Source organism: Bufo gargarizans, chromosome 5, assembly GCF_014858855.1.
Source record: "Bufo gargarizans isolate SCDJY-AF-19 chromosome 5, ASM1485885v1, whole genome shotgun sequence".
In the NCBI taxonomy this organism is placed as follows: domain Eukaryota; kingdom Metazoa; phylum Chordata; class Amphibia; order Anura; family Bufonidae; genus Bufo; species Bufo gargarizans.
Window position 1 is genome coordinate 400679484 of NC_058084.1, and position 27354 is coordinate 400706837.

The following is a 27354-nucleotide window of genomic DNA, read 5'->3' on the forward strand; positions in this document are numbered from 1 at the left end:
GTTGTGCTTTATTGGCCAAGCTGATGCCTCATTTTGCCAGTTAATCACTGTTTGGGCAGCACGGTGGCTCAGTGGTTAGCACTGGTGCCTTGCAGTGCTGGGGTCCTAGGTTCGAATCCAACCAAGGACAACATCTGCACAGAGTTTGTATGTTCTCCCCTGTGTTTGCGTGGGTTTCCTCTGGGTAGTTCCAGTCTTCTTGCAGTAAACTGCCATGAGTAAGGAGAAGGAACGTGTCTGAAACGTGTAGGAGTTGTTTGGATCTTTTTGCAACCACTTGTTATGTATGGATGTCCTTGAATAAAGCCCTGATTTATGGATTCTGAGATGCTTGACTATTTTTGTACGTTCTGCTTGGCAGAGTTGGAGTCAGTCAAGGACAGTCATAAAGAGCAAATTGATCAGGAACTGGTGGTAATTTTGGGGCCAATATCCTTTTGACAGGTTCCCTTTAACTCTGGCTATGCATTAAATTTAGAGTTCTTTAATAGAACAACAGAGCTCTGATCACGCTAACCATATACCATGAAATGTATTTAAAAAAAGAATGCTGGAAATTAAAAATGAGATTTTTTCAGATGTGGACATTTATTTGAAAGGGGTTGTCCAAACTTTTACAAGTGATCGGCATGTGTCCTACACCCTCACCTCTGCTGATCAGCTGTATTGCAGTAGCTCCAGGGCTAGAGCTGCACAGTCTCGTCCCGTGTGCGATGGAAGGAACTATGTAGTACTGGTGCCGGATCTACGGAAAAACAGCTGATCGGTGGGTGTGTGTGGAGTCGGACCTTCCATGATCAGATAGTGGTGGCCTACCTTGAAAATAGGCCATCACTTGTAATAGGTTGGACAACCTCTTAAAAAAAAATCATGGTTTCTTCTTTTTACATGTATATAGCTAATTTGGAGGTTTTACTGGTTAATGTTACCAAAGAGTATTGCATGATGGAAGAACAGATGACACTTACACAGAGTAAAGCTGTTAGGTGACATGGCTGACAGATCTGGCATAGACCTGTGTAGTTTTTCTCAGGGTAACCAGCAGATTCATAATTAGGGTACTTTCACACTAGCGTTTTTGTTTTCCGGTATTGAGTTCTGTTACAGGAGCTCAATACCGGGAAAAAAAAACTGATCTGTTTTATCCTAATGCATTTTGAATGGAGAGCATTCCGTTCAGGATGCATCAGTTTAGTCCCTCTTAAGTTTTTTGGATGGAGAAAATACCGCAGCTTGCTGCAGTTTTCTCTCCGGCTATAGAAACTGATCACTTGCCGGAATGCCGATCCGGCATTAATTTACATTGAAGTGTATTAGCATTAAGTGTTCCTGCAAAACGGAACCGGCTTTCCAGTCTGCGCATGTGCAGACCTTTAAAAATGCAAAAAAAAATTAATACCGGATCCGTTTTTCCGGATGACACCGGAGAGACGGATCCGGTATTTCAATGCATTTGTCAGACTGATCAGGATCCGGATCCATCTGACAAATGCCATGAGTTTGCATCCGGATTTCCGGAATCCTCTGCCGCAAGTGTGAAAGTACCCTAAACTGACCTGAAAGAACTCCAAGAACCGTAAAAAAACATTTGTACTTTTACATAGTTTAAACCTGTGAAATGTTGTGGTGGAATGACCCATTTTTCATGCCTATTTTATATATGCCTATGTTATAGAATCTGGGCTGGAAGTTCACGCATTTTCTGTAAATGTTTCATGGTTCATAACAGGTCTGCAGCTCGATAGAACAGCGCTGTGTATCTTAGATGATTAATGTGATAGCGTGCTGCTCTAACCTTGTTCTGTGTCCCTCCTGCAGTCTCCACGGGTGAAAGATTCTTCACCAAATTCTGAGGTGAGAACTTTTAGTAGTTTTATGGTTTCTAACACTTGGATTTTCATGCACAGCAAAAACTGATTTGTAATAAACACTTCATATACATAATACATTCCATGTAAAAGTTCAAAGTAATATCATACGACCATCCCCTGAAGAAGCCGTTGATACGGTGAAAAATGTAGGGATGCAGGAGTAACACTAGTTTTAGTTCAGAATTGGAGAGAAGGGAACCCCAACAGGGGAGACAGTATACACAGCGAAATAAATAGCTGGTATAGAAAACAGTTTGACTTGAAGGAGTAGGATACATGAAAAGAAGGGGGATAGTCCTGAGGAGATATCAGGCACCCCAGCAGGGAACAAGTCCATGTATCAGTATTAGATATAATTCCCATCTCTCCAAGTTCTGAGGAATTTTAAATCTTAGGTATTTAGAGTGAAAATAAATATTTAAAAATGAATCATTAAAATGTAACCCTGAAGATATGACACTTAATACAATGTAAAGTAGTCAGTGTACAGCTTGTCTAACAGTGTAAATGTGGTGTGCCCTCAAAATAACTTAACACACAGCCATTGATGTCTAAACTGCTGGCAACAAATGTGAGTACACCCCTAAGTGAAAATGGCCAAATTGTGCCCAATTAGCCATTTTCCCTCCCCAGTGTCATGTTATTTGCTAGTATTACAAGGTCTCAGGTGTAAATGGGGAGCAGGTCTGTTAAATTTGATGTTATCGCTCTCACACTCTCTCATACTGGTCACTGGAAGTTCAACATGGCACCTGATGGCAAAGAACTCTGAGGATCTGAAAAAAATAATTGTTGCTCTACATAAAGATGGCCTAGGGCAGTGATAGGCAAACTGCGGCTCTCCAGCTGTTGCAGAACTACAACTCCCAGCATGCAAAGACTGCCTACAGCAGGGCATGGTGGGAGTTGTAGTTTTGCAACAGCTGGAGAGCCGCAGTTTGCCTATTACTGGCCTAGGCTATAAGAAGATTGCCAACACCCCGAAACTGAGCTCCAGCACGGTGGCCAAGACCATACGGCGGTTTAACAAGACAAGGTCCACTCAGAACAGGCCTTGCCATGTTGAGTGCACATGCTCAGCGTCATATCCAGAGGTTGTCTTTTCAAAATAGATATATGGGTGCTGCCTGTATTGCTGCAAGGGTAAAGGGGTGGGTGGTCAGCCTGTCAGTGCTCAGACCATACACCGCACACTGCATCAAATTGGTCTGCATGGCTGTCGTCCCAGAAGGAAGCCTCTTCTAAAGATGATGCATAAGAAAGCCCCAAAACAGTTTGCTGAAGACATGGAGACTAAGGACATGGATTACTGGAACCATGTTCTGTGGTCGGATGAGACCAAGATAAACTTATTTGGTTGAGATGGTCTCAAGCGTGTGTAGGCAGCAACCAGGTGAGGAGTACAAAGAGAAGTGTATCTTGCCTACAATCTAGTATGGTGGTGGGAGTGTCAGTGGTTTGAGACTCCATGAGTGCCGTCAGCTGTGGTAATGCTACAGTTCATTGAGGGAATCTTGAATGCCAACATGTACTGACATACTGAAGCAAGTGCATGATCCCCTCCCTTCGGAAACTGGGCTGCAGGGCAGTATTCCAACATGATAAAAAAAAACAAATACACCTCCAAGACAACCACTGCCTTGCTAAAGAAACTGAGGGTAAAGCTGGTGGACTGGCCAAGCATGTCTCCAGACCTAAACCCTGTGGGCATCCTCAGACGGAAGGTGGAGGAGTTCAATGTCTCTAACATCCACCAGCTCTGTCATATCGTCATGATAGAGTGGAAGAGGATTCCAGTGGCAACCTGTGAATCTCCAGTGAACTCCATGCCCAAGAGAGATAAGGCAGTGCTGGAAAATAATGGTGACCACACAAAATATTGACACTTTGGGCACAATTTGGCCATATTCACTTAGGGGTGTACTCCCTTTTGTTGTCAGCGGTTTAGACATTAATGGCTGTGTGAGTTATTTTGAGGGCACACCAAATTGACACTGTTATATAAGCCATCTACTGACTACTTTACATTGTATCAAAGTGTCATATCTTCGGTGTTGTCCTATGAAAAGATATAATAAAATATTTACAAAAATGTGAGGGGTGTACGCACTTATGTGAGATGCTGTATGTGCCATACCTTACCTTTTAATGAGGGAATTTTTTTAAGTTCCACCCGGGATACAGTCTGATTTGGGATAAGTCTTTGTACAGTGCTGCAGAATCTGTTGGCGCTCTATACCGTATTTTTTGTTTTATAAGATGCACACAATAATAAGGCGCACCTAGGTTTTATATTTTTCATCAGACCCCCAAATTAGAAACACTATCTTCATCAGCATTCAGACCCCCATCAGAGCTCATGTCAGACCCCCATCAGAGCTCAGATCAGACCCCCATCAGAGCTCAGATCAGACCCCCATCAGAGCTCAGATCAGACCCCCATCAGAGCTCAGATCAGACCCCCATCAGAGCTCAGATCAGACCCCCATCAGCAATAAATATACTTCCCTCTCCTGCTCCGCTGCTACTCTGCAGATCCGGCAGTCTCTAATGCACTCACCGCTTGCTGGTCATAGTACGTGCACTACGTCCGGACACTGAATGCCGTCAGGACACGTGCAGTGTGATTCCCAGAGGAAGGCCGGGGTGCGGTGAGTACAGCAAGCTTTAGCAGCACTACAGTCACCGCTCCCTGCACCTTCTGCATACTAGTCAGTGATTTCATAATGAAAGGGCTCACTAGTATTTGCTTAAGACACAATGCCATTTCCCCCCGCCTTTTGAGGGGAAAAAGGTGCGTCTTATAAAGCGGAAATACTGTAAATACTGTAAAGCTTATATAATGAAAAAACTGCCTTTGTTCCACTTTAGATATTCCCTGCAACAGAGCCAAGCTCCACCTATCTCCAGACTCCAGCACAGCCTACAGCCAATCTACCTCAGTCATCTGGCCAAATTTCACAAGTGTCTGTTCCTGTCCCATCATCTGTAAAGGTAAGCAGCATATACAATGAGTGCCTTCCTTTAGGCTACTTTCACACCTGCGTTAGGTGCGGATCCGTCTTGTATCTGCACAGACGGATCCGCACCTATAATGCAAACGCTTGTATCCGTTCAGAACGAATCCGTTTGCATTACCATGAACAAAAAAATGCAAACGGATCCGTTTTGACTTACACTGAAAGTCAATGGGAGACGGATCCGTTGTCAATTGCACCATTTTGTGTCAGTGACTTACATTGTAAGTCAGGACGGATCCGTTTGGCTCCGCATCGTCAGGTGGACATCAAAACGCAGCAAGCAGTGTTTTGGTGTCCGCCTTTTAGAGCGGGATGGAGGCTGAACGGAGGCAAACTGATGCATTCTGAACGGATCCTTATCCATTCAGAATGCATTGGGACTGAACTGATCCGTTTTGGGCCGCTTGTGAGAGCCCTGAAAAGGATCTCACAAGCGGACCCAGAAACGCCAGTATGAAAGTAGCCTTACCCGTCTGCCCCATATGTGTACATTTCAGTACATATAATATAAGTGAATGTGTGTATGACATCCGCTATGTTAACTATTTTCCAGGCCACACCCGCGGCTCCTGTGCCTCCCACACCTGAAGAAGTGAAAGCTGTTATCAGTTTAGTATTACGACTAAGGTACTGTCTTCTGTTTAGCATTTTGTTTCTGTATTGTGTTATTGTGACATTTTGTTGTTTTCATATTTTTCAGTTTTGACACAATGTTAGTTCTGTGTTTCCAGCATATAGTAGTGTATATTAGGAGGATTATGGAGCTATGTTACAACAGTGACACCTGCTGGCCGAATACCTCATAGTAAACTAAACCCACAGTAGGGTAACAAAGGTTGTATTTTTGTGATCTACATTTTACAATACATTTTTCTAAATGTATTAAACATTTAAGATAAAACCATTTACATATTGTCTATAAGCTGAGGCTGGGCAGAAATTTGCTCCAAATACTGTACTCATTTGGATAGTACATGATGCAAGTTCATGGTGTTTGGCTTAGTGCTGTGTAAGTGAATGCTGCACCACTCAGAGAGGAAGTATTATCTGTGGCCACATAATTTATAAGAAGAAAAATACAATGGGGTCAACTTACTAATAATGTCTAATAGAAAGACAGTGCGAATGTAAACTTAAAGAGGTTATCCCATGAATAATGTAAAAAAATGAAAATCAGCCATCATATAGTACATGTCATCCTCCTTCTAACAAAGCTAGAACCAGCCCTGTACCTCACATGGATCCAGAGATCTCCCCATTCATTGCTCTGCTAGATTTATACCAAGCTGACTGCAACTAAGGGGGCGTGTCTCAGCTCTCCCTATCACAGCTCAACTAAGGGGGCGTGTCTCAGCTCTCCCTATCACAGCTCAACTAAGGGGGCGTGTCTCAGCTCTCCCTATCACAGCTCAACTAAGGGGGCGTGTCTCAGCTCTCCCTATCACAGCTCAACTAAGGGGGTGTGTCTCAGCTCTCCCTATCGCAGCTCAACTAAGGGGGCATGTCTCAGCTCTCCCTATCACGGCTCAACTAAGGAGGTGTGTCTCAGCTCTCCCTATCACAGCTCAGGAGGCAGCTCAAGGATAAAAGTCAGCATGTGCGGCCTCAGTGAGCTCAGATACTAAATGTTTAATTACATGCAATTACAAAATAATTCAGATCCAGGTACTGGTTTTGAAAACTGTAGAATATTTTTCGTGGGACAACCCCTTTAACCACCTCCGGACCGCCTAACGCAGATGTGCGGTCCGGAGGTGGCAGCCCTGCGCAGAGTCACGCATATATGCGTCATCTCGCGAGGGCCGGGATTTCCTGTGAACGCGCGCACACAGGCGCGCGCGCTCACAGGAACGGAAGGTAAGCGAGTGGATCTCCAGCCTGCCAGCGGCGATCGCTCGCTGGCAGGCTGGAGATCCGAATTTTTTAACCCCTAACAGGTATATTAGACGCTGTTTTCATAACAGCGTCTAATATACCTCCTACCTGGTCCTCTGGTGGTCCCTTTTGTTAGGATCGACCACCAGAGGACTCAGGTAGGTCAGTACAGTCGCACCAAACACCACACTACACTACACTACACCCCCCCCCCCCCCCGTCACTTATTAACCCCTTATAAACCCCTGATCACCCCATATAAACTCCCTGATCAACCCCCTGTCATTGATCACCGCCCTGTCATTGATCACCCCCCTGTCAGGCTCCGTTCAGACGTCCGCATGATTTTTACAGATCCATGTATCCATGGGTCCGTAAAAATCATGCGGACGTCTGAATGGAGCCTTACAGGGGGGTGATCAATGACAGGCGGGTGATCACCCATATACACTCCCTGATCACCCCCTGTCATTGATCACCCCCGTCATTGATCACCCCCCTGTAAGGCACCATTCAGACGTCCGCATGATTTTTACGGATCCATGGATACATGGATCGGATCCGCAAAACACATGCGGACGTCTGAATGGAGCCTTACAGGGGTTGATCAATGACAGGCGGGTGATCACCCATATACACTCCCTGATCACCCCCCTGTCATTGATAACCCCCCTGTAAGGCTCCATTCAGACGTCCGCATGCGTTTTATGGATCCGTAAAAAATCATGCGGATGTCTGAATGGAGCCTTACAGGGGGGGTGATCAGTGACAGGGGGGTGATCACCCTGATTACCCTGATCACCCCCTGTCATTGATAACCCCCCTGTAAGGCTCCATTCAGACGTCCGCATGCATTTTGTGGATCCGATCCATGTATCCATGGATCCGTAAAAAATCATGCGGATGTCTGAATGGAGCCTTACAGGGGGGGTGATCAGTGACAGGGGGGTGATCACCCTGATTACCCTGATCACCCCCTGTCATTGATAACCCCCCTGTAAGGCTCCATTCAGACGTCCGCATGCGTTCTGTGGATCCGATCCATGTATCCATGGATCCGTAAAAAATCATGCGGATGTCTGAATGGAGCCTTACAGGGGGGGTGATCAATGACAGGGGGGTGATCAGGGAGTCTATATGGGTGATCACCCCCCTGTCATTGATCACCCCCCCCCCGGTAAGGCTCCATTCAGCCATTTTTTTGGGCACAAGTTAGCGGAAATTTTTTGTTTGTTTTTTCTTACAAAGTCTCATATTCCACTAACTTGTGTCAAAAAATAAAATCTCACATGGACGCACCATACCCCTCACGGAATCCAAATGCGTAAACATTTTTAGACATTTATATTCCAGACTTCTTCTCACGCTTTAGGGCCCCTAAAAAGCCAGGGCAGTATAAATACCCCACATGTGACCCCATTTCGGAAAGAAGACACCCCAAGATATTCCGTGAGGGGCATATTGAGTCCATGAAAGATTGAAATTTTTGTCCTAAGTTAGCGGAAAGTGAGACTTTGTGAGAAAAAAAACAAAAAAAAATCAATATCCGCTAACTTATGCAAAAAAATAAAAAATTCTAGGAACTCGCCAGGCCCCTCATTGAATACCTTGGGGTGTCTTCTTTCCAAAGTGGGGTCACATGTGGGGTATTTATACTGCCCTGGCTTTTTAGGGGCCCTAAAGCATGAGAAGAAGTCTGGGATCCAAATGTCTAAAAATGCCCTCCTAAAAGGAATTTGGGCCCCTTTGCGCATCTAGGCTGCAAAAAAGTGTCACACATGTGGTATCGCCGTACTCAGGAGAAGTTGGGGAATGTGTTTTGGGGTGTCATTTTACATATACCCATGCTGGGTCAGAGAAATATCTTGGTCAAATGCCAACTTTGTATAAAAAAATGGGAAAAGTTGTCTTTTGCCAAGATATTTCTCTCACCCAGCATGGGTATATGTAAAATGACCCCCTAAAACACATTGCCCAACTTCTCCTGAGTACGGCGATACCAAATGTGTGACACTTTTTTGCAGCCAAGGTGGGCAAAGGGGCACCTTTCGGATTTCGCAGGCCATTTTTTACACATTTTGATTGCAAGGTACTTCTTACACATTTGGGCCCCTAAATTGCCAGGGCAGTATAACTACGCCACAAGTGACCCCATTTTGGAAAGAAGACACCCCAAGGTATTCCGTGGGGGGCACGGCGAGTTCCTAGAATTTTTTATTTTTTGTCACAATTTAGCGGAAAATGATGATTTTTCATTTTTTTTCTTTTTTCCTTACAAAGTCTCATATTCCACTAACTTGCGACAAAAAATTAAAAATTCTAGGAACTCGCCATGCCCCTCACGGAATACCTTGGGGTGTCTTCTTTCCAAAATGGGGTCACTTGTGGGGTAGTTATACTGCCCTGGCAATTTAGGGGCCCAAATGTGTGAGAAGAACTTTGCAATCAAAATGTGTAAAAAATGCCCTGCAAAATCCGAAAGGTGCACTTTGGAATATGTGCCCCTTTGCCCACCTTGGCAGCAAAAAAGTGTGACACATCTGGTATCGCCGTACTCAGGAGAAGTTGGGCAATGTGTTTTGGGGTGTCATTTTACATATACCCATGCTGGGTGAGAAAAATATATTGGTCAAATGCCAACTTTGTATATAAAAATGGGAAAAGTTGTCTTTTGCCAAGATATTTCTCTCACCCAGCATGGGTATATGTAAAATGACAGCCCAAAACACATTCCCCAACTTCTCCTGAGTACGGCGATACCAGATGTGTCACACTTTTTTGCTGCCAAGGTGGGCAAAGGGGCGCATATTCCAAAGTGCACCTTTTGGATTTCACCGGTCATTTTTTACACATTTTGATTGCAAAGTTCTTCTCACACATTTGGGCCCCTAAATTGCCAGGGCAGTATAACTACCCCACAAGTGACCCCATTTTGGAAAGAAGACACCCCAAGGTATTCTGTGAGGGGCATGGTGAGTTCCTAAAATTTTTTTATTTTTTGTCGCAAGTTAGTGGAATATGAGACTTTGTAAGAAAAAATAAAAAAATAAAAATCATCATCATTTTCCGCTAACTTGTGACAAAAAATAAAAAGTTCTATGAACTCACTATGCCCATCAGCGAATACCTTAGGGTGTCTACTTTCCGAAATGGGGTCATTTGTGGGGTAGTTATACTGTTTGGGCATTGTAGAACCTCAGGAATCATGACAGGTGCTCAGAAAGTCAGAGCTGCTTCAAAAAGCGGAAATTCACATTTTTGTACCATAGTGTGTAAACGCTATAACTTTTACCCAAACCATTTTTTTTTTGCCCAAACATTTTTTTTTTATCAAAGACATGTAGAACTATAAATTTAGCGAAAAATGTATATATGGATGTAGTTTTTTTTGCAAAATTTTACAGCTGAAAGTGAAAAATGTCATTTTTTTGCAAAAAAATCGTTACATTTCGATTAATAACAAAAAAAGTAAAAATGTCAGCAGCAATAAAATACCACCAAATGAAAGCTCCATTAGTGAGAAGAAAAGGAGGTAAAATTCATTTGGGTGGTAAGTTGCATGACCGAGCGATAAACGGTGAAAGGAGTGTAGTGCCGAAGTGTAAAAAGTGCTCTGGTCATGAAGGGGGTTTCACCTAGCGGGGCTGAAGTGGTTAAGACCCTATTAGACTGCACAATTTCAGGCCAATTTTCGGGGATCCAAACGACTTCAGTAATTTTTGCGTAAAATACAAATTACTGTTCATAGTAACTGTAATTTTGACCTGGGTGCCCAAACTTTTACATGCCACTGTAAATATACAGGTCCTTCTCAAAAAATTAGCATATTGTGATAAAGTTCATTATTTTCTGTAATGTACTGATAAACATTAGACTTTCATATATTTTAGATTCATTACACACCAACTGAAGTAGTTCAAGCCTTTTATTGTTTTAATATTGATGATTTTGGCATACAGCTCATGAAAACCCAAAATTCCTATCTCAAAAAATTAGCATATCATGAAAAGGTTCTCTAAACGAGCTATTAACCTAATCATCTGAATCAACTAATTAACTCTAAACACCTGCAAAAGATTCATGAGGCTTTTAAAAACTCCCAGCCTGGTTCATTACTCCAAACCGCAATCATGGGTAAGACTGCCGACCTGACTGCTGTCCAGAAGGCCATCATTGACACCCTCAAGCAAGAGGGTAAGACACAGAAAGAAATTTCTGAACGAATAGGCTGTTCCCAGAGTGCTGTATCAAGGCACCTCAGTGGGAAGTCTGTGGGAAGGAAAAAGTGTGGCAGAAAATGCTGCACAACGAGAAGAGGTGACCGGACCCTGAGGAAGATTGTGGAGAAGGACCGATTCCAGACCTTGGGGGACCTGCGGAAGCAGTGGACTGAGTCTGGAGTAGAAACATCCAGAGCCACCGTGTACAGGCGTGTGCAGGAAATTGGCTACAGGTGTCGCATTCCCCAGGAACAGCGGAAGAAGCGCCTGACCTGGGCCACAGAGAAGCAGCACTGGACTGTTGCTCAGTGGTCCGAAGTACTTTTTTCGGATGAAAGCAAATTTTGCATGTCATTCGGAAATCAAGGTGCCAGAGATTGGAGGAAGACTGGGAAGAGGGAAATGCCAAAATGCCTGAAGTCCAGTGTCAAGAACCCACAGTCAATGATGGTCTGGGGTGCCATGTCAGCTGCTGGTGTTGGTCCACTGCGTTTTATCAAGGGCAGGGTCAATGCAGCTAGCTATCAGGAGATTTTGGAGCACTTCATGCTTCCATCTGCTGAAAAGCTTTAGGGAGATGAAGATTTAATTTTTCAGCACGACCTGGCACCTGCTCACAGTGCCAAAACCACTGGTAACTGGTTTACTGACCATGGTATTACTGTGCTCAATTGGCCTGCCAACTCTCCTGACCTGAACCCCATAGAGAATGTGTGGGATATTGGGAAGAGAAAGTTGAGAGACGCAAGACCCAACACTCTGGATGAGCTTAAGGCCGCTATCGAAGCATCCTGGGCCTCCATAACACCTCAGCAGTGCCACAGGCTGATTGCCTCCATGCCACGCCGCATTGAAGCAGTCATTTCTGCAAAAGGATTCCCGACCAAGTATTGAGTGCATAACTGAACATAATTATTTGAAGGTTGACTTTTTTTGTATTAAAAACACTTTTCTTTTATTGGTTGGATGAAATATGCAAATTTTTTGAGATAGGAAATTTGGGTTTTCATGAGCTGTATGCCAAAATTATCAATATTAAAACAATAAAAGGCTTGAACTACTTCAGTTGGTGTGTAATGAATCTAAAATATATGAAAGTCTAATGTTTATCAGTAGAGATGAGCGAACTTCTGTTTTAAGTTCGGCGTCTAAAGTTCGGCTTCCGGTTAGCGGAGAATCCCGATCTGGAACCGGATATGGATTCCGACTTCCGTTGTGGTCCGTGGTAGCGGAATCAATAATGGCCGATTATTGATTCCGCTACCACGGACCACAACGGAAGTCGGAATCCATATCCGGTTCCAGATCGGGATTCTCCGCTAACCGGAAGCCGGACTTTAGACGCCGAACTTAAAACAGAAGTTCGCTCATCTCTATTTATCAGTACATTACAGAAAATAATGAACTTTATCACAATATGCTAATTTTTTGAGAAGGACCTGTATATGGAATCCTTTATCAAACTGGTGTAAATTAGAACTGGCTTAGTTGCCCATAGCAACCAATCAGAATCTGATTGGTTTCTACGGGCAACTGAGCCAGTTCTAATTTACACCAGTTTGACAAATGACCCCAATATTACATTGCAGGTAAGTAACTATATCCAATGAGTACCATGTATTTAGTATTAATTGTATATAGGTGTGTCTACCAATACTGATAAAATGTACAGTAAGTCAAATAAGGAAACATGGACGCTCCTGACATTGATAATACAGGGGCCAAACTATCATATAATACATGTTATTCAGGCAGCAAGGGATCCAGTAACCAACCCATAATTAATCCTTACTTGCATGTCCCAGTCACATAGGCTAGTAAGCGGTCATAATGATGAAAGAGACCGGTACTGTTGTGTCTATATGTCACTAAGATGATGAGGAGGCCATGTGGATAAGTATAACCTGCCAGATGGATGATCGGACACTGAATGAGACTTCTTTAGACTGTCTCGTCCAGGGATCAGCACTCCAGCTGCTGTGAAACTACAACTCCCAGCATGCACGCTTACTTTGCTGTTCTTGTTACTCCCATAGAAGTAAAAGGAGGATTCTGGGAGTTGTAGTTTCAGAACAGCTGGAGTTTCGGGGCCTGCTGACCCCTGGTCTAGTCTATTTTTATATCACCTATTTGTTAGTTTACTCCCAAAAATATGTCATATTTAGCTTGTTTTAGGTGCAGAATGTCGCATCTAAGCCGCACCATTTTGGACATGTAGCAAAAAGTACAGAAAAGTGTCTAAAACATTACATTTGGTTCAAAGCTTGTACACCAGTTTTTGTTGAAAATAGTTTCAAAATTCTGGCACATTTTGAATAATAAATCTCCCGCTACAGTGTGCGCCAATATCAATGTGCATGCAAAATAATGTGCTGCTACTTCTAGATGAGTGACCACCCCATAAGGCCCTATTCACACAACCGTATCCGTTTTTTTCAGACCACAAATTGCAGATCCGCAAAACTCGGACTCTGGCCATGTGTGCTCCGCATTTTGCGGATTTGAACATCCAGCCCTTGAATAGAAATGCCTACTCTTGACATATGACGTGTTCTATTTTTTTGCGAGTGCTGCAGAACAGGCGTACACGGTTTGCTGTCTGCATCTTTTGCAGCTCCTTGAAATGAATGGATCTTTATCCGAGCCGCAAAAAATGCGGATTGGATGCAGACTGAAAATACGGTCGGGTGAATTGGGCCTTACGCAGGCAACTAAAGGAAGTGGCGTTCACCCTACTGTCAAATGGGTTGTTGCTCTATAATGACCCCAGCCATTGTGAGTACATATTCTTATTAAAGGGGTTGTCCTTTTTATTTATATATATATATATATCTATATTGATGAACTATCCTCAGGATAGGTCATCAGTATCAGATCGGTGGAGGGCCCACTCTCGGCACCCCTGACGATCAGCGGTTTGAAGAGAGAGCAGTGCTAGCATATGCTTTGCCTTCTCTTCCCTGTTTACCTTCAATGGGGAGCAGGTGTATTTACAGCTCAGCTGTGCCATTGAAGTTAAAGGGGTTGGTGAAGTAGTAATTACACCTGATCACTGCTGCGGTTGCGATGGCGAGCAGGTAAACAATGACGAGAAGGCCGCACTCATACAAGCACTACTTTCCCTTCAAACAGCTTATCGGCAGGGGTGTCGGACTCCCGCCAATCTGATATTGATGACCTATCCTGAGGATAGGTCATCACTATTAAAAAAGCAGACAACCTCTTTAAATATGGTCTATAGTGGGCACAGAATATTCAGTATATGATCCACAGTAGAAAATAAAAAATACCTCTTTCTGTTGGTCAAAATTAACAGATTTCTGTTCTCTGCTTATCATCACCTCTGAGGGTGCACATCCATTTATTGTAAAGATTGAGGAAGCACACAGAGAAAGCTGGCAATACTGTATTCTAAACAAGCTGGGAGATGTAAGCTCTGTCCTGCTTCCCCGATCCTTTAATATAAGAGGACATTTTTAAACATATCTTTACATAGACTGAAAACAGAACATTCCAGTTGCCTGCAGCCACCACTAGAGGGCACTTACTACATGCCTGACTACATGCATTGTAGGGAATTACCATGTGCAACTTATTTTCAATTTTCCTTTTTTTATTTCCAGAAACACAAAGAAAGAACTCAATGATATCCGGTTTGAGTTTACTCCTGGAAGAGGTTAGTTGTTGTTATTTGAAGATAAGCTACAAAGTGAAGGGGGATCATTTGCTCCTGACAATTGTGATTAAAATATAGGGGCGGCCCCCACTGATGTCATCGCACTTTTTTTTTTTTTTGTTTAAATACTTTTTTTCAAAGAATGAGCTCCTCCCTGGCTATGAATGGTGCGCTCTGATTGGATGCTCTCACAGCCAGGGAGAAGAGAACCGCCCCAGTCTCTGCCTAGTATAACCAAATTGGTGCCAAAATCAACGGGGGACAACAGTGGACGAACTTAGAAATTTAAAAAAAAAAAATTTGATGACATCAGTGGGGGCCGCCCTATAAGGTAAGACCCTAATTATACTAGAGTTAAACAGATGAAAGGTCCTCTTTAAACTGATAACTTTATTAACTATTATACTGCCTTCCTAGTGATCAACTCTTTCTGTAGAGAAGGTATAGATACTTAAAAGGGTTGTCTCACTTCAGTAAATGACATTTATTATGTAGAAGAAGTTAATACAAGGCACTTACTAATATATTGCTTCTTTTGCTGGCTGGATTCATTTTTACACTGCTCATTTCCATGGTTACGATCACCTTGCAATCAATCAGTGGTGGTCGTGCTTGTACACTATAGGAAAAAGCATTGGTATTGGTGGCCAGGAGCGCACATAAGCTTGTACTTTTCCTATATTGTGCAAGCACAGCCACCGCTGATGGATTTCAAGGTGGTCATAACCATGGAAACGAGCAGTGTATAATGTGATTGAAAAATGAACCCAGCCAGCAAAGGAAGCAATATGGACAGTCACAATACATTCAGAAGTGGCTTGTATTAACTTTCTCTACATAATACATGCTATTTGCTGAAGTAAGACAACCCCTTTAAAGGGGTTGTCCAGTGGAGTAATATCAATGACCCATCCTCGTTTTTTTTCCCCATACCAGATGAGAACCATATATATTAATATATATTAATTTGGTCACCATACATTCATATATTGTATATTACATCATTATGACAAAACCAACTTTGTTTTCCAGATACGGCCGATGGTGTTTCCCAAGAGCTTGTCTCCGCTGGCCTTGTAGATGGAAAAGATTTAGTAATAGGTAACTGTCATTGCAGCTGTTTGACTCTAGCACAGATGTAAACTCTGATGTGTTTCATCCATTGAAGGGGTTTTCTGACAGTTTTTTTTTACTGATGACCTGTCCTCTGGATAGGTCATCAGTATATTATCGGTGGGGGTCTAACACCCAGGACCGCTGCCGATCAGCTATTTAAGAGGGCACCGGCACTCACAATTCACAAGAAAGGTAGTAGGGAGGAATCGGGCAACTATAGGCCAGTAAGCCTGACATCAATAGTGGGGAAATTAATGGAAACCATACTTAAGGAGAGGATTGTGGACCATCTAAAATCCCATGGATTAAAAGATGAAAAACAGCATGGGTTTACTTCAGGGAGATCATGTCAAACTAATCCTATTGATTTTTTTGATTGGGTGACTAAAATAATAGATGGTGGAGGTGAAGTAGACATGGCTTATCTGGACTTTAGTAAGGCTTTTGATACTGTCCCACATAGAAGGCTTATCAATAAATTGCAGTCTTTGTGCTTGGACTCCCATATTGTTGAATGGATTAGGCAGTGGCTGAGGGACAGGCAACAAAGGGTTGGAGTATATTCAGACCATGGTCTTGTTACCAGTGGGGTACCTCAGGGATCTGTTCTGGGACCCATATTGTTTAATATCTTTATCAGTTAAATTGCAGAAGGCCTCGATGGTAAGGTGTGTCTTTTTGCTGATGACACAAAGATTTGTAACAGGGTTGATGTTCCTGGAGGGATACACCAAATGGAAAAGGACTTAGGAAAACTAGAGGAATGGTCAAAAATCTGGCAACTAAAATTTTATGTTGATAAGTGCAAGATGCACCTGGGGCGTAAAAACCCAAGAGCAGAATATAAAATCAGTGATACAGACCTAACCTCAGTATCTGAGGAAAGGGATTTAGGGGTCATTATTACAGAAGACTTAAAGGTAGGCAGACAATGTCATAGAGCAGCAGGAAATGCTAGCAGAATGCTTGGGTGTATAGGGAGAGGAATTACCAGTAGAGAGAGGGAGGTGCTTATGTCGCTCTACAGAGCACTAGTGAGACCTCATTTGGAGTATTGTGCTCAGTACTGGAGACCATAAAGAAGGATATTGATACTTTGGAGAGAGTACAGAGAAGAGCTACTAAATGGGTACATGGATTGCAGGATAAAACTTACCAGGAAAGATTAAAGGACCTTAACATGTATAGCTTGGAAGAAAGACGAGACAGAGGGGATATGATAGAAACTTCTAAATACATAAAGGGAATCAACAAGGTAAAAGAGGAGAGAATATTTAAAAGAAATAAAACTGCTACAAGAGACATCGTTTTAAATTAGAGGGGCAAAGGTTTAAAGGTAATATCAGGAAGTATTACTTTACTGAGAGAGTAATGGATGCATGGAATAGCCTTCCTGCAGAAGTGGTAGCCGCAAATACAGTGGAGGAGTTTAAGCATGCATGGGATAGGCATAAGGCCATCCTTCATATAAGATAGGGCCAGGGGCTGTCCATAGTATTCAGTATATTGGGCAGACTAGATGGGCCAAATGTTTTTTATCTGCCGACACATTTTATGTTTCTATGTAGCACCACGGCCTTCTCCATGCTTTCCAAGCACAGCACTGTATATTGTATAGCTTGGGACTACAGCTCTGTCCTGTTCCCTTCTATGGGGCTGAGCTGCGCCTAGGCCATGTGACCGATGTTGATTGGTTGGGGTCCTGGGTGTCGGACTCCCACCGATCTGATACTGAGGAGCTATCCTGAGCATAAGGTATCAGTAAAACCCCTTTAATCCATTGTAAAATTAAAACATCAGTCGTATTTAAAATTGACTTTTCTTTTTGTTCAAGTTGGGAAAAATGGGTAGAAACAGGAAAAATATTTTTTTCATTTTATATTCTTTATTCTTCTTCTGTGTGGTAGTTGTTTCAGTTTGTATTATTTACCGCCAAGTATGAATCCCCTAGTTATCCTGCGTATAGCAATGCCATATAGCCACTGTAGTTCTACAAAACCAAAGCCCCCCGTGTCATTTTAGATGAGCATTTACAGACCAGAAACTGATCAGTGCGGCTCTGGTCATTCTTGACATCCCAAACGGGTTGACCGCACTGTGTACAGGAGTGAGCACAGCCATCAACCTGAGCATGTAAAGTGGTGATGACTGTGCCATTAGTCTAGCAATTTATTTGGGACAGGAAGGCTTTATGTCTCTACTGTGTATCATCTCTCCATGCAGAGATCATGTCGTTGGGCAGGTCCCAAAATGTCTCCAGGACCAGAGGTTGTTAGCAAGATCGGGATCAGATGTTTGTGGAATCTGTGATATGTTTGATGTGTATACTGTATATATTGTATCATTGCTTGCTTTGCACATTTATTTCTAGCCTAGCTTAATTGTAATGTAATTGGTGTATTCTCTGTTTTTAGTTGCAGCTAATTTACAGAAGATTGTGGAAGAGCCACAGACTAACAAATCAGTCACCTTCAAGTTGGTACGTGATCCTAGAACTTCTGTACTGCAGGGTCTTAAAGACTATGTACACCTTCGGGTTCATTTTTTATGATTTACATTTTACTTATTTTGGGCTTAAATTCACTTTGTTGTTCAAAAAATATGCTCAGCCGTTTCTGAGATACAAGACTTAGAGGACCTTTCACCAGTTATTACTTTATAAAAGCGATACCTCACACTATAGCCCATGTTCCCTCGATGTTAGATCGCAAATTTTTTTCATGATATGCTCCGCCTCTGTGCCCCTCGTTCTGTTTAGGCGCCCTGTATGCTAATTAATAGCATCGGAACAGAGAGGAGGAGACATCAGCTTTTCTCAGTGGGCGTCTCTTCTATCTGGCTGTGGCGCTGTCCAACCACAGCGGAGCGCGTCACAGCCATTGAGAAAAAAACGCTCACCTTCTCCCTGGCTGTGACACGCTCCGCTGTGGTTGGACAGCGCCACAGCCAGATAGAAGAGACGTCCACTGAGAAAGGCTGATGTCTCCTCCTCCCTGTTCCGATGAGTATTATTTAGCATACAGGGCGCCTAAACAGAACGAAGGGCACAGCGGCGCAACGGAGGAGCATATCATGAAAACATTAGCGATATGACATCTAGGGAACATGGGCTATAGTGTGAGGTATCGCTTTTATAAAGTAAAAACTGGTGAAAGGTCCTGTTTAAAAAAAATAATCAGTCTGTTTACAAGCTTTCATTTAGTTTTCTTTGAATCTCGTCATCCGAGGGCTAATGTGTAGCTCTTATCTCTGATCTCCAGACCTCATAAACACTCAGTTTAGCCCATCTCTTATCAGCCTGATAAGAATATAGCTTAACCCCTTCCCGACATCCACCGTACATGTACGTAGCCATTTTTGCATTTTTGTTTTTGGCTCCCTGCCTTCCCGGAGCCATAATTTTTCCATTAGCCGTATGAGGGCTTGTATTTTGCGGGACAAGTTGTATTTTCTAATGCCATCATTTAATATGGCATACAATGTAGAGGGAAGCTGAAAAAAAAATTCCGAATGGAGTGGAATAAAAAAAAACACCATTGTGCCACAGTTTTATGGGTTTTGACATTCACTATGCAATAAAAAAGACTTGTGCTCTTCATTCTACAGGTCAGTGCGATTACAGCGATACCACACTTGTATATATCGCCATAGTCTGACCCCCATAACTTTTTTTAGAGTTATGTCTACAGAGATGTGTGAGGGCTTATTTTTTGCCAATACCATTTTGGGGTGCGTATGACTTTTTGATCACTTTTTATTCCATTTTTGGAAGGAAGTAAAGTGATGCAAAATGGCAAATCGTCAATTATTTTTTTTTTTTCCTGTTACACCATTCCCTGAAATCTTTTTTTTTTTTTTTCCTTATATTTTAATAGTATGGGCATTCTTGCATGTGGAGATGGCCATGATGTTTTGTATTTTTTGGTGGAAAGAGGAGGTGATTAGAATTTTTACATTTGAATATTTTTTTTTTTATATTTTTCAAAACTTTACTTTTTTTAAAAACTTTTTTAGTTCCCCAAATTTGTAGAGAATAATAGAATTTGCTCCATTATCCTATACAGAAATGGGTATATTACAGTTCATTGCTGCCACCTGCTGGCCTAAACTGTAATGTAATGAGCCTGGAAGCCTAGTACTGGCTCAGGCTCATTACATGCATAGAACGCTTTTTCCGATCTCCGCCGGGTTTCCTGCCCTGGAAGCTCGCTTCTGGCCTTCTCAGAAGCTGTAGTCACATTTGACAACGGCATCTGAGGGGTTAAGTGTTTGCGGTTGGCTTTACCGCTGAAGTGGATTGGGCGCCATAGCAACTGGGCAACTGCTGTTTCACACAGAAGACACCTGGGGCTAACGTCTGCAATCTGCTGTAATGCAGATAACGGCCATTTAACCCTTCAGGCGTGCGCTTCCTGGGCAGGAACGCGTCCCTCGGGTGGAGATCTGGGGAGGCATTCCATGCAAGTAATGAGCCACAGCCTGTTCTAGGCGCCTGGGCTCATTTCTTGTATATTACAATTCAGGCCAGCAGGTGGCAGCACTTAATTGTAGTACAGCAATTGCTGTATAGGATTATGGAGAAAAATCTATTCTATACAAATTGCAATCTGATGATTGCATGTTGGGGACCTAAAAAAAGGTAAAAAAAAGGAAAAAGGTTTTCAAAAATATAAAAATTCAAATCTCCCCCCTTTCCCAAAAATAAACAGTAACAAAATGAACACACTGGTCATCGCTGCATGCAAAATATATATTTTTTTTTTTTCTTCAGTAATTTAAACTTTATTTTTTTTAATTTAAGCTACTTTCACATCAGTGTTTTTACTGGATCCGGCAGGGTTCAGCAAAAACTCTTCTGTTACTGATAATACAGCCATCTGCATCTGTTATGAACGAATCCGGTTGTATTATCTTCAGCATAGCCAAGACTGATCCGTCATGAACACCACTGAAAGTCAATGGGGGGACGGATCCGTGTTCTATTGTGTCAGAGGAAAACGGATACATCCCCATTGACTTGCATTGTGGGTCATGCAGGATCCGTCTTTCTCGGCATCCCATGACGGAAAGAAAACCGCCGTTTGTCTGCAGTTTGCTCTCCGGTATGGGAACGCAACCAAGTGGAACAGAATGTTTTCTGGTGCAATGACGTGTTCCATTCAGTTACGTTTGGTCCCCATTGACAATGAAAGGGGACAAAACTGAAGCGTTTTTTGCCTGGTATTGAGACCCTATGACAAATCTCAATACCAGAAAATAGAAACACTAGTGTGAAAGTAGCCTAAAACATCACATCCTTACAAATACATTAATATATTGATATAAAATAGTATCAACCCCAATCTCCCCTACCCCCTGCAACTCCGTTGACATTTAATTCATAGTACTTTTATACTTAAATATTGCTATGTTCCAGCGAAGAGAATAAAATATCATTGATCTTATCCCTATTCCTACCCAAGTACCTGTTAGATGAGTTTCTCCCACAGTTCTTAACTCAAATAAAATCATTCTCGTCAACATTAGTCTCATAATATTTTTTTTTTCATCCAACTTCCCACCACATCTTTTTCAGTATTAAAAACTGTTTTTTTTTTCATCCAACTTCCCACCACATCCTATGTCTGTGAAGGTTCTCATTTATCCAGGTCATGGTATATCTGTAAAGAATAAATCAAGGCAACTGGACGTACTGTAGATTTCTTTACTGTAGATGCTACGTTTTCAAGAAATCTACAGTAAGGCCCGTTGCCTTGATTTATTCTTTACAGATACACCACATCCTATGCAATATTAAATGGTGCTGTTAGAAAGTACAATTTCTTCCGCAAAAAGTCCTCATACAACACTGTGAAAAATAAAAAAAAGTTATGGCTCCGGGAAGATAGGGAGTAGTGTTGAGCAGAGTGAGCTTCGGATGCTACATCCGAAGTCTCTTCCTTCAAAACTTCGGATTAATACTGTATGGAGATCCATCTCTGTACAGTATTAGAATGTATGGGCTCCGATGAGCCGAAGTTAGTTATTTGAGAAGTCACACAAGACTTTGTTAAATAACTTTGGTACTTGATTTTTAAAGTGCATAACCACTTTAAAACTTGGAACCAAACTTGGGTTCAGTTCCGAGGTACCAGTCGGGACCAAACCTGAAACATCCGAAGCTCATCACTAGTAGGGAGTGAAAAATGAAAATGGAAAATTGCTCTGTCAGGAAAGGGTTAAATAAGTGTTCATGAGGTCAGGAGATCAGAGATTAGAACTACACATTTGCCATCAGATGACCAGTTGCAAACAGACAGATTTTTATTTATTTTTTATCATTTTTTCATTTTAAGACCAATAAAAAAAATGAATGTTAGCCAAAAAAAGGGTAGGAAGCAATCCTAAAAAAGTGTCCGCAGGTGTCGATAGCCTTTAAAGCCTGGAGAGTAGCATTAAATTCAGATGTCCCTGCCACCTATAATTGGTATATTTATAAAGAGAAAACAATGGCCTATGAAGTCTGAAAGTTTTATGGGATTTTGATTAACAATGACATTATTAGTAATTTTTTCATAGGTTTAGAGATTAGGGACCCTTTGAAAAGTGACTTCATTGTTTCAACAATGGATTTTTCTTTACTCGTTATTTTACCCTTTTTTAAATCATGTGAAAAGAAGGTTTTTAGTTTTTTTTTTTTTACATTAAACAACGGGAAGCTTTGTAGAGCATGTCATTTCTCTTATACATGCTTATACTTAATTGTGGGAATATTTATTAGAAAACTGCATGTAAGGCCTCTTTCACACGAGCGAGTTTTCCGCGCGGGTGCAATGTGTGACGTGAACGCATTGCACCCGCACTAAATCCGGACCCATTCATTTCTATGGGGCTGTGCACCTGAGCGGTGATTTTCACGCATCACTTGTGCGTTGCATAAAAATCGCAGCATGTTCTATATTATGCGTTTTTGGTTTTTTTGTTTGTTTTTCACGCAGGCCCTATAGAAGTGAATGGGGCTGCATGAAAATCGCAAGCAAGTGCAGATGCGGTGTGATTTTCACGCACGGTTGCTAGGAGACGATCGGGATGGGGACCCAATCATTATTATTTTCCCTTATAACATGGTTAGAAGAGAAAATAATAGCATTCTTAATACAGAATGCATAGTACAATAGGGCTGGAGGGGTTAAAAAAGTAAAATAAAAATAACTCCCCTTAATCCACTTGATCGTGCAGCCCGGCTTCTCTTCTGTCTTCTTCTTTGCTGTGGACAGGAAAAGGACCTTTGATGACATCACTGCGCTCATCACATGGTCCATCACCATGGTAAAAGATCATGTGATGAGCACAGTGACGTCATCAAAGGTCCTATTCCTCAAAGAAAAATAGGAGAAGCCGGGCTGCACGATCAAGTGGATTAAGGTGAGTTAAATTATTATTTATTTATTTTTTAACCCCTCCAGCGCTATTGTACTATGCACTCTGTATTAAGAATGCTATTATTTTCCCTTGTAACCATGTTTTAAGGGAAAATAATAAAATCTACACAACACCTAACCCAAACCCGAACTTCTGTGAAGAAGTCCGGGTTAGGGTCTGGGTACAAAACATGCAGCTTTTTCTCACACGCGTGCAAAAAGCATTACAATGTTTTGCACCCGCGCAGAAAAAAACCGCAAACATGGAACGCAATCGCAGTGAAAACTGACTTGTTTTAGTCTCAAAATCACACCATTTTCCCTGAACGCATCCGGCCCCAATCCGCAACGCCCGTGTGAAATGGGCCTAAGGTGTCCCACTTGCTGGCCGTAAGTGTGCTGTGTCTCTGTGCGGATCACTGGCAGCCCAGTTCTGCCCTAACTAAGCAGGGACATACTAGACAGATAGTAGAGAATGTTGGTGCAAGAGATCAGCACTGACAGTAGGACTGGGAGGGAACTTGGTAAAATAGATATGTTACTAAAAAGTAATGTATGTATAGGGAGCCAGGTTGAGAAGTCTACCTCGTTATACAGGGTTGCTAAGGGGGAACGTGTTAACCTGGCTCCCCGTGCCTGCGATTCTGTCCACACACGCAGGTATGGGCGCCGGGCTTCCTCACTCCTACCCGCTACTGCACCCCGTGATGACAGGTGTGGGCAGCAGGGTTCTTAGCTGTGGTCTGCACTCCTGCCGCCAGCATCCTCCTCCTGGCTCTGAACAGAGCTTGCGCTATGGCTCAGAGTTCCTTGTCTGCATATACGGTGTGTGCGGGCGTCTCTCCTCCTTATGTGAGGCAGCATGCGCACGCTCCCTATCTTCCCCAGCCTATGGTCTGCAGGATGTATTTAAAGGCGCCTACTTCTACAGGAAGGCATCTGAGCAACTGTGGTGCCTAGCCTAGCCTAGTTCCTGTTTAGCAAAAGTGTTTCTGTTATTCTTACCATTACTGTGTACCGTACCTGTCATCTTGTTTAACGGACTGTCTGCCCCTGACCTTGCACCTCATTTACGGACCTCGCTGTATTTCTGCCTGCCCTGACCTCGGACCTCATTTATGGATTACACCATACTGCCGCCAGCCATAACCTCGGACCTTGTACTCTCACCTTGCCTTGCCACTGCCTAATCAACCTCTGGCCTCCCAGTGCCCTCTGGGTGTACTGTACCATCTGGAGGTCAGTCCACACGCAGGTTCTGTTCCCTTGTGTTTCAGCCCTCCCCAGAGTACCTGGTGTATCCCTTGGGAAAGTCTACCCTCACCATCAGAATTATAATGAAGAACGAGGGGTGCACCTCCTAGATATAACCCTCTGAGGTGGTTGGTCTGGTGGGACAGCAGGTTCACACCCGCTGATCATTACAACATGCAGTTTTCTAGTAAAAGCCCCTATAATTCTCTAAGTCTATTGCAAAAATACTTAAAATCACTGTCCCTACATGTTAAAAAATAATAATAATGAAATAACAGGGAATTTTTTTTTAATTTGTTGCATCCATAAGTATCTATTTCCAAACTGATCCATATTTTTTTTAAAGGTATTAAAGGTGTTTTCCAGGGGTAAGATATTGAGGCTCTCTCCTCAGGACGGGTCCTCAGTATCTGACCAATGGGGGCACCACTACCACCTCCACCAATCAGATGTTTGAAGAGGCCGCGCTGCGACTTCTTCACAGCATACTAAGCACAGCTCCATTCGTTGTGGGGCACCTGTGCTTGGTATTGCAGTCCAGGCCCGTTCATTTGAATGGGACTTGGCTATGCCTAGGCCATGTGACTAATGAACGTGGTTGGCCTAGGAAGAGGCTACAACGCTCAATGGAGTGTCTTGGCTTCTTCAAACAGCTGATCAGTGGGGGTGCTGGGAGTAGGAGTCCCACCTCTGCCAAATTATATCTGTTGTGTTTCGGGTGCTAGGATCTGCTCCAAGATTTCTAAAAAGAAGGGTCCTATCCATGTGATTTTTGTCTGATTGACTTCCATGAAATGGTTGGTGATGGGTTTCAATGACGAATAAATTCTGCAAAATGTATAAACTGGTTGCAGCTGTTTTAGTTTCATGTGATGTATATTACTAGTCACAAATCTTTCTCTTTCCAGGCCTCTGGGGTTGATCCTTCTGACATTCCAGATGATGGGAAGCTCATAGGATTTGCACAGCTCAGTATCAGCTAAGCTGCCGCTTTCTGAGCTGCTTCTTAATGAAATCTACATCTTCACCCTCTTTCTAATGCTTCTCTTGGCCTACAGAACCACTACTGCCAAAGAATCAAACTCTGGCTTGTTTCGGAGCTGTAACAACGTGTATTACTTTTACTCTTGTCTAACAAATGTCTCTAAACTTTGTGTAATGAAATACACACTGAGTGGTCAGAGCTTTGTAACCGACAGCGAACAAAAAGTGTTTCTGCTCATGATTAATTTGGATTTCTTTTTATCTTCATGTGTAAAGTGCTAGCTGCCTTCTTTAGTGCGGAGGGGATGCCAGCCAAAGACGGTGGTTGTCCCTTTGTCACTAGAGAGGATCAGCTTGCGCCTCTCATACCTGTTTGTTACTGTTGCCTTATTTGAGAATACTACTGAGTATGGAACTATGGGTTTCTACCACTCTTAAACACTCAAGGCAAAAGAGAAATTAATTTGGGGATATGATTTTTATTGGCTTTAATTTAACGTGAACAGAAAGGAGTCTGAATAAAAACATAATAATTCGAGTGTGTTCTTTTGTTTGGTTTCTTACATAAGCAGTAGTAGGCATCAATGATTGCGGTCATCACACAGCTTCAAAAGGGAGTTTATGATATTAGTACGTTTTCTAGTTTTTCCAACATTTCCGTAAATAGGGCACAGTTTCAATACCAGACCAATACCTAGTGGCAAGAATGGTGCTGTTTCTGGGGAAACGGAACATTGCAAAAATGTGTGCACTAGAATGGTAAATGCAATCTACAATATATGGCTAAACCCTCACTCTGATATTAAAAATGAGACTTTCGCCAATATATTCTTATATCAAGAACACACCAGAGCCCGAGCACCTCGTCAAGGTCTCTCATAATGGCACGGGACCTATCACTAGCCTACCTGTGCCGTATGGGCAATTATAGGAGCATAAGGTCCGACACACAGCGAACAGCTCCCATGTTACCTCCAGCGTGAAATAACACATACAATGGGAGGAGGCATGTGACGCAGGCTACACAGGTGCACCTAAATAATACTACACCTGGAGTTGCCACACCTCCAGGTACAAACAAACTGACAAAGTAAAATGGTCTTAAGAGGCAGAAAAATGCTCAAAACCCCAAACCTCCTGCACATGTGATCCATTGCTAACAGCAATCCCCAGCAAAAATGCATACAATGGAGGATGCCTGCAACGGACCACATGTACCACAAAAACATCCTGCACAGGATAGCCAAATGTGTGGATGTGATTGATTTATATAAAACAGAAACAAACCTTTTACTTCTAATTGCATTTGTAAAGGGTCTGCAGGGGCCTAAGTTCTTTTTCCTTAAATGGGTTTTTCCCACAGTAAAAACTTATCCCCTATCGACAACAGGATACGGAAGAAGTATCTAATTTTTATTTAATTTTTTGGGGGGAGGGCACTGCTGCCATCCCTATCTGTTCCCAGAATGAGGGTCTCGTGTCCACGTATGGATGAAGCAGCAGGTCAAGAACGTGTGCTGCTGTTCCATTCACTCTGAGACTGCCAGAGAAAGCAGAGATTGAGACATGCTGCTCCATTTAGATAAAGACCCTAAACCCCTTTTCTCAAGATCAGTGGAGATTCAGTGGTCGGACCTGTAGCAGTCAGATAATAGGCCCCTAATTTGTATTGTGGGAAAACCCCTTTAATACTCTGACTAGTGAAACTGATTCTTACCCAAGCAGAAGAGCTACAAAGGTAGAAGTTCCTGTGAAAATACAACATGCAGTGCATGCAGACTGCTTATGGAAGATTTTACATGGACACAGTATGGCGGGCACAGGGTAATTTGTTAAAAGCTACCTGATGTTGGATCCCTCTGGCATTTCAACAAGATCCCAAGGATATCAAAGCTAGAAGTACAGTTATTGGTCACTGTTGTTGTTTCATAAAACAGT

General features: G+C 42.6%; 1 protein-coding gene across 1 annotated transcript in view; it reads left to right on the forward strand.

The window, feature by feature from the left end:
- The window catches only part of OXSR1 (oxidative stress responsive kinase 1), a 143187-nt gene extending 117233 nt beyond the window's left edge, over window positions 1–25954 (forward strand). The window contains exons 12-18 of the mRNA XM_044294039.1: window positions 1819–1854; window positions 4743–4865; window positions 5445–5518; window positions 14610–14662; window positions 15695–15763; window positions 18193–18257; window positions 25341–25954. Of these exons, the coding sequence (XP_044149974.1) occupies window positions 1819–1854; window positions 4743–4865; window positions 5445–5518; window positions 14610–14662; window positions 15695–15763; window positions 18193–18257; window positions 25341–25415 (495 nt within the window). The 3' untranslated portion in view covers window positions 25416–25954. The remainder of the gene's footprint in view (window positions 1–1818; window positions 1855–4742; window positions 4866–5444; window positions 5519–14609; window positions 14663–15694; window positions 15764–18192; window positions 18258–25340) is intronic.
- The last annotated feature ends 1400 nt before the right edge of the window (window positions 25955–27354 follow it).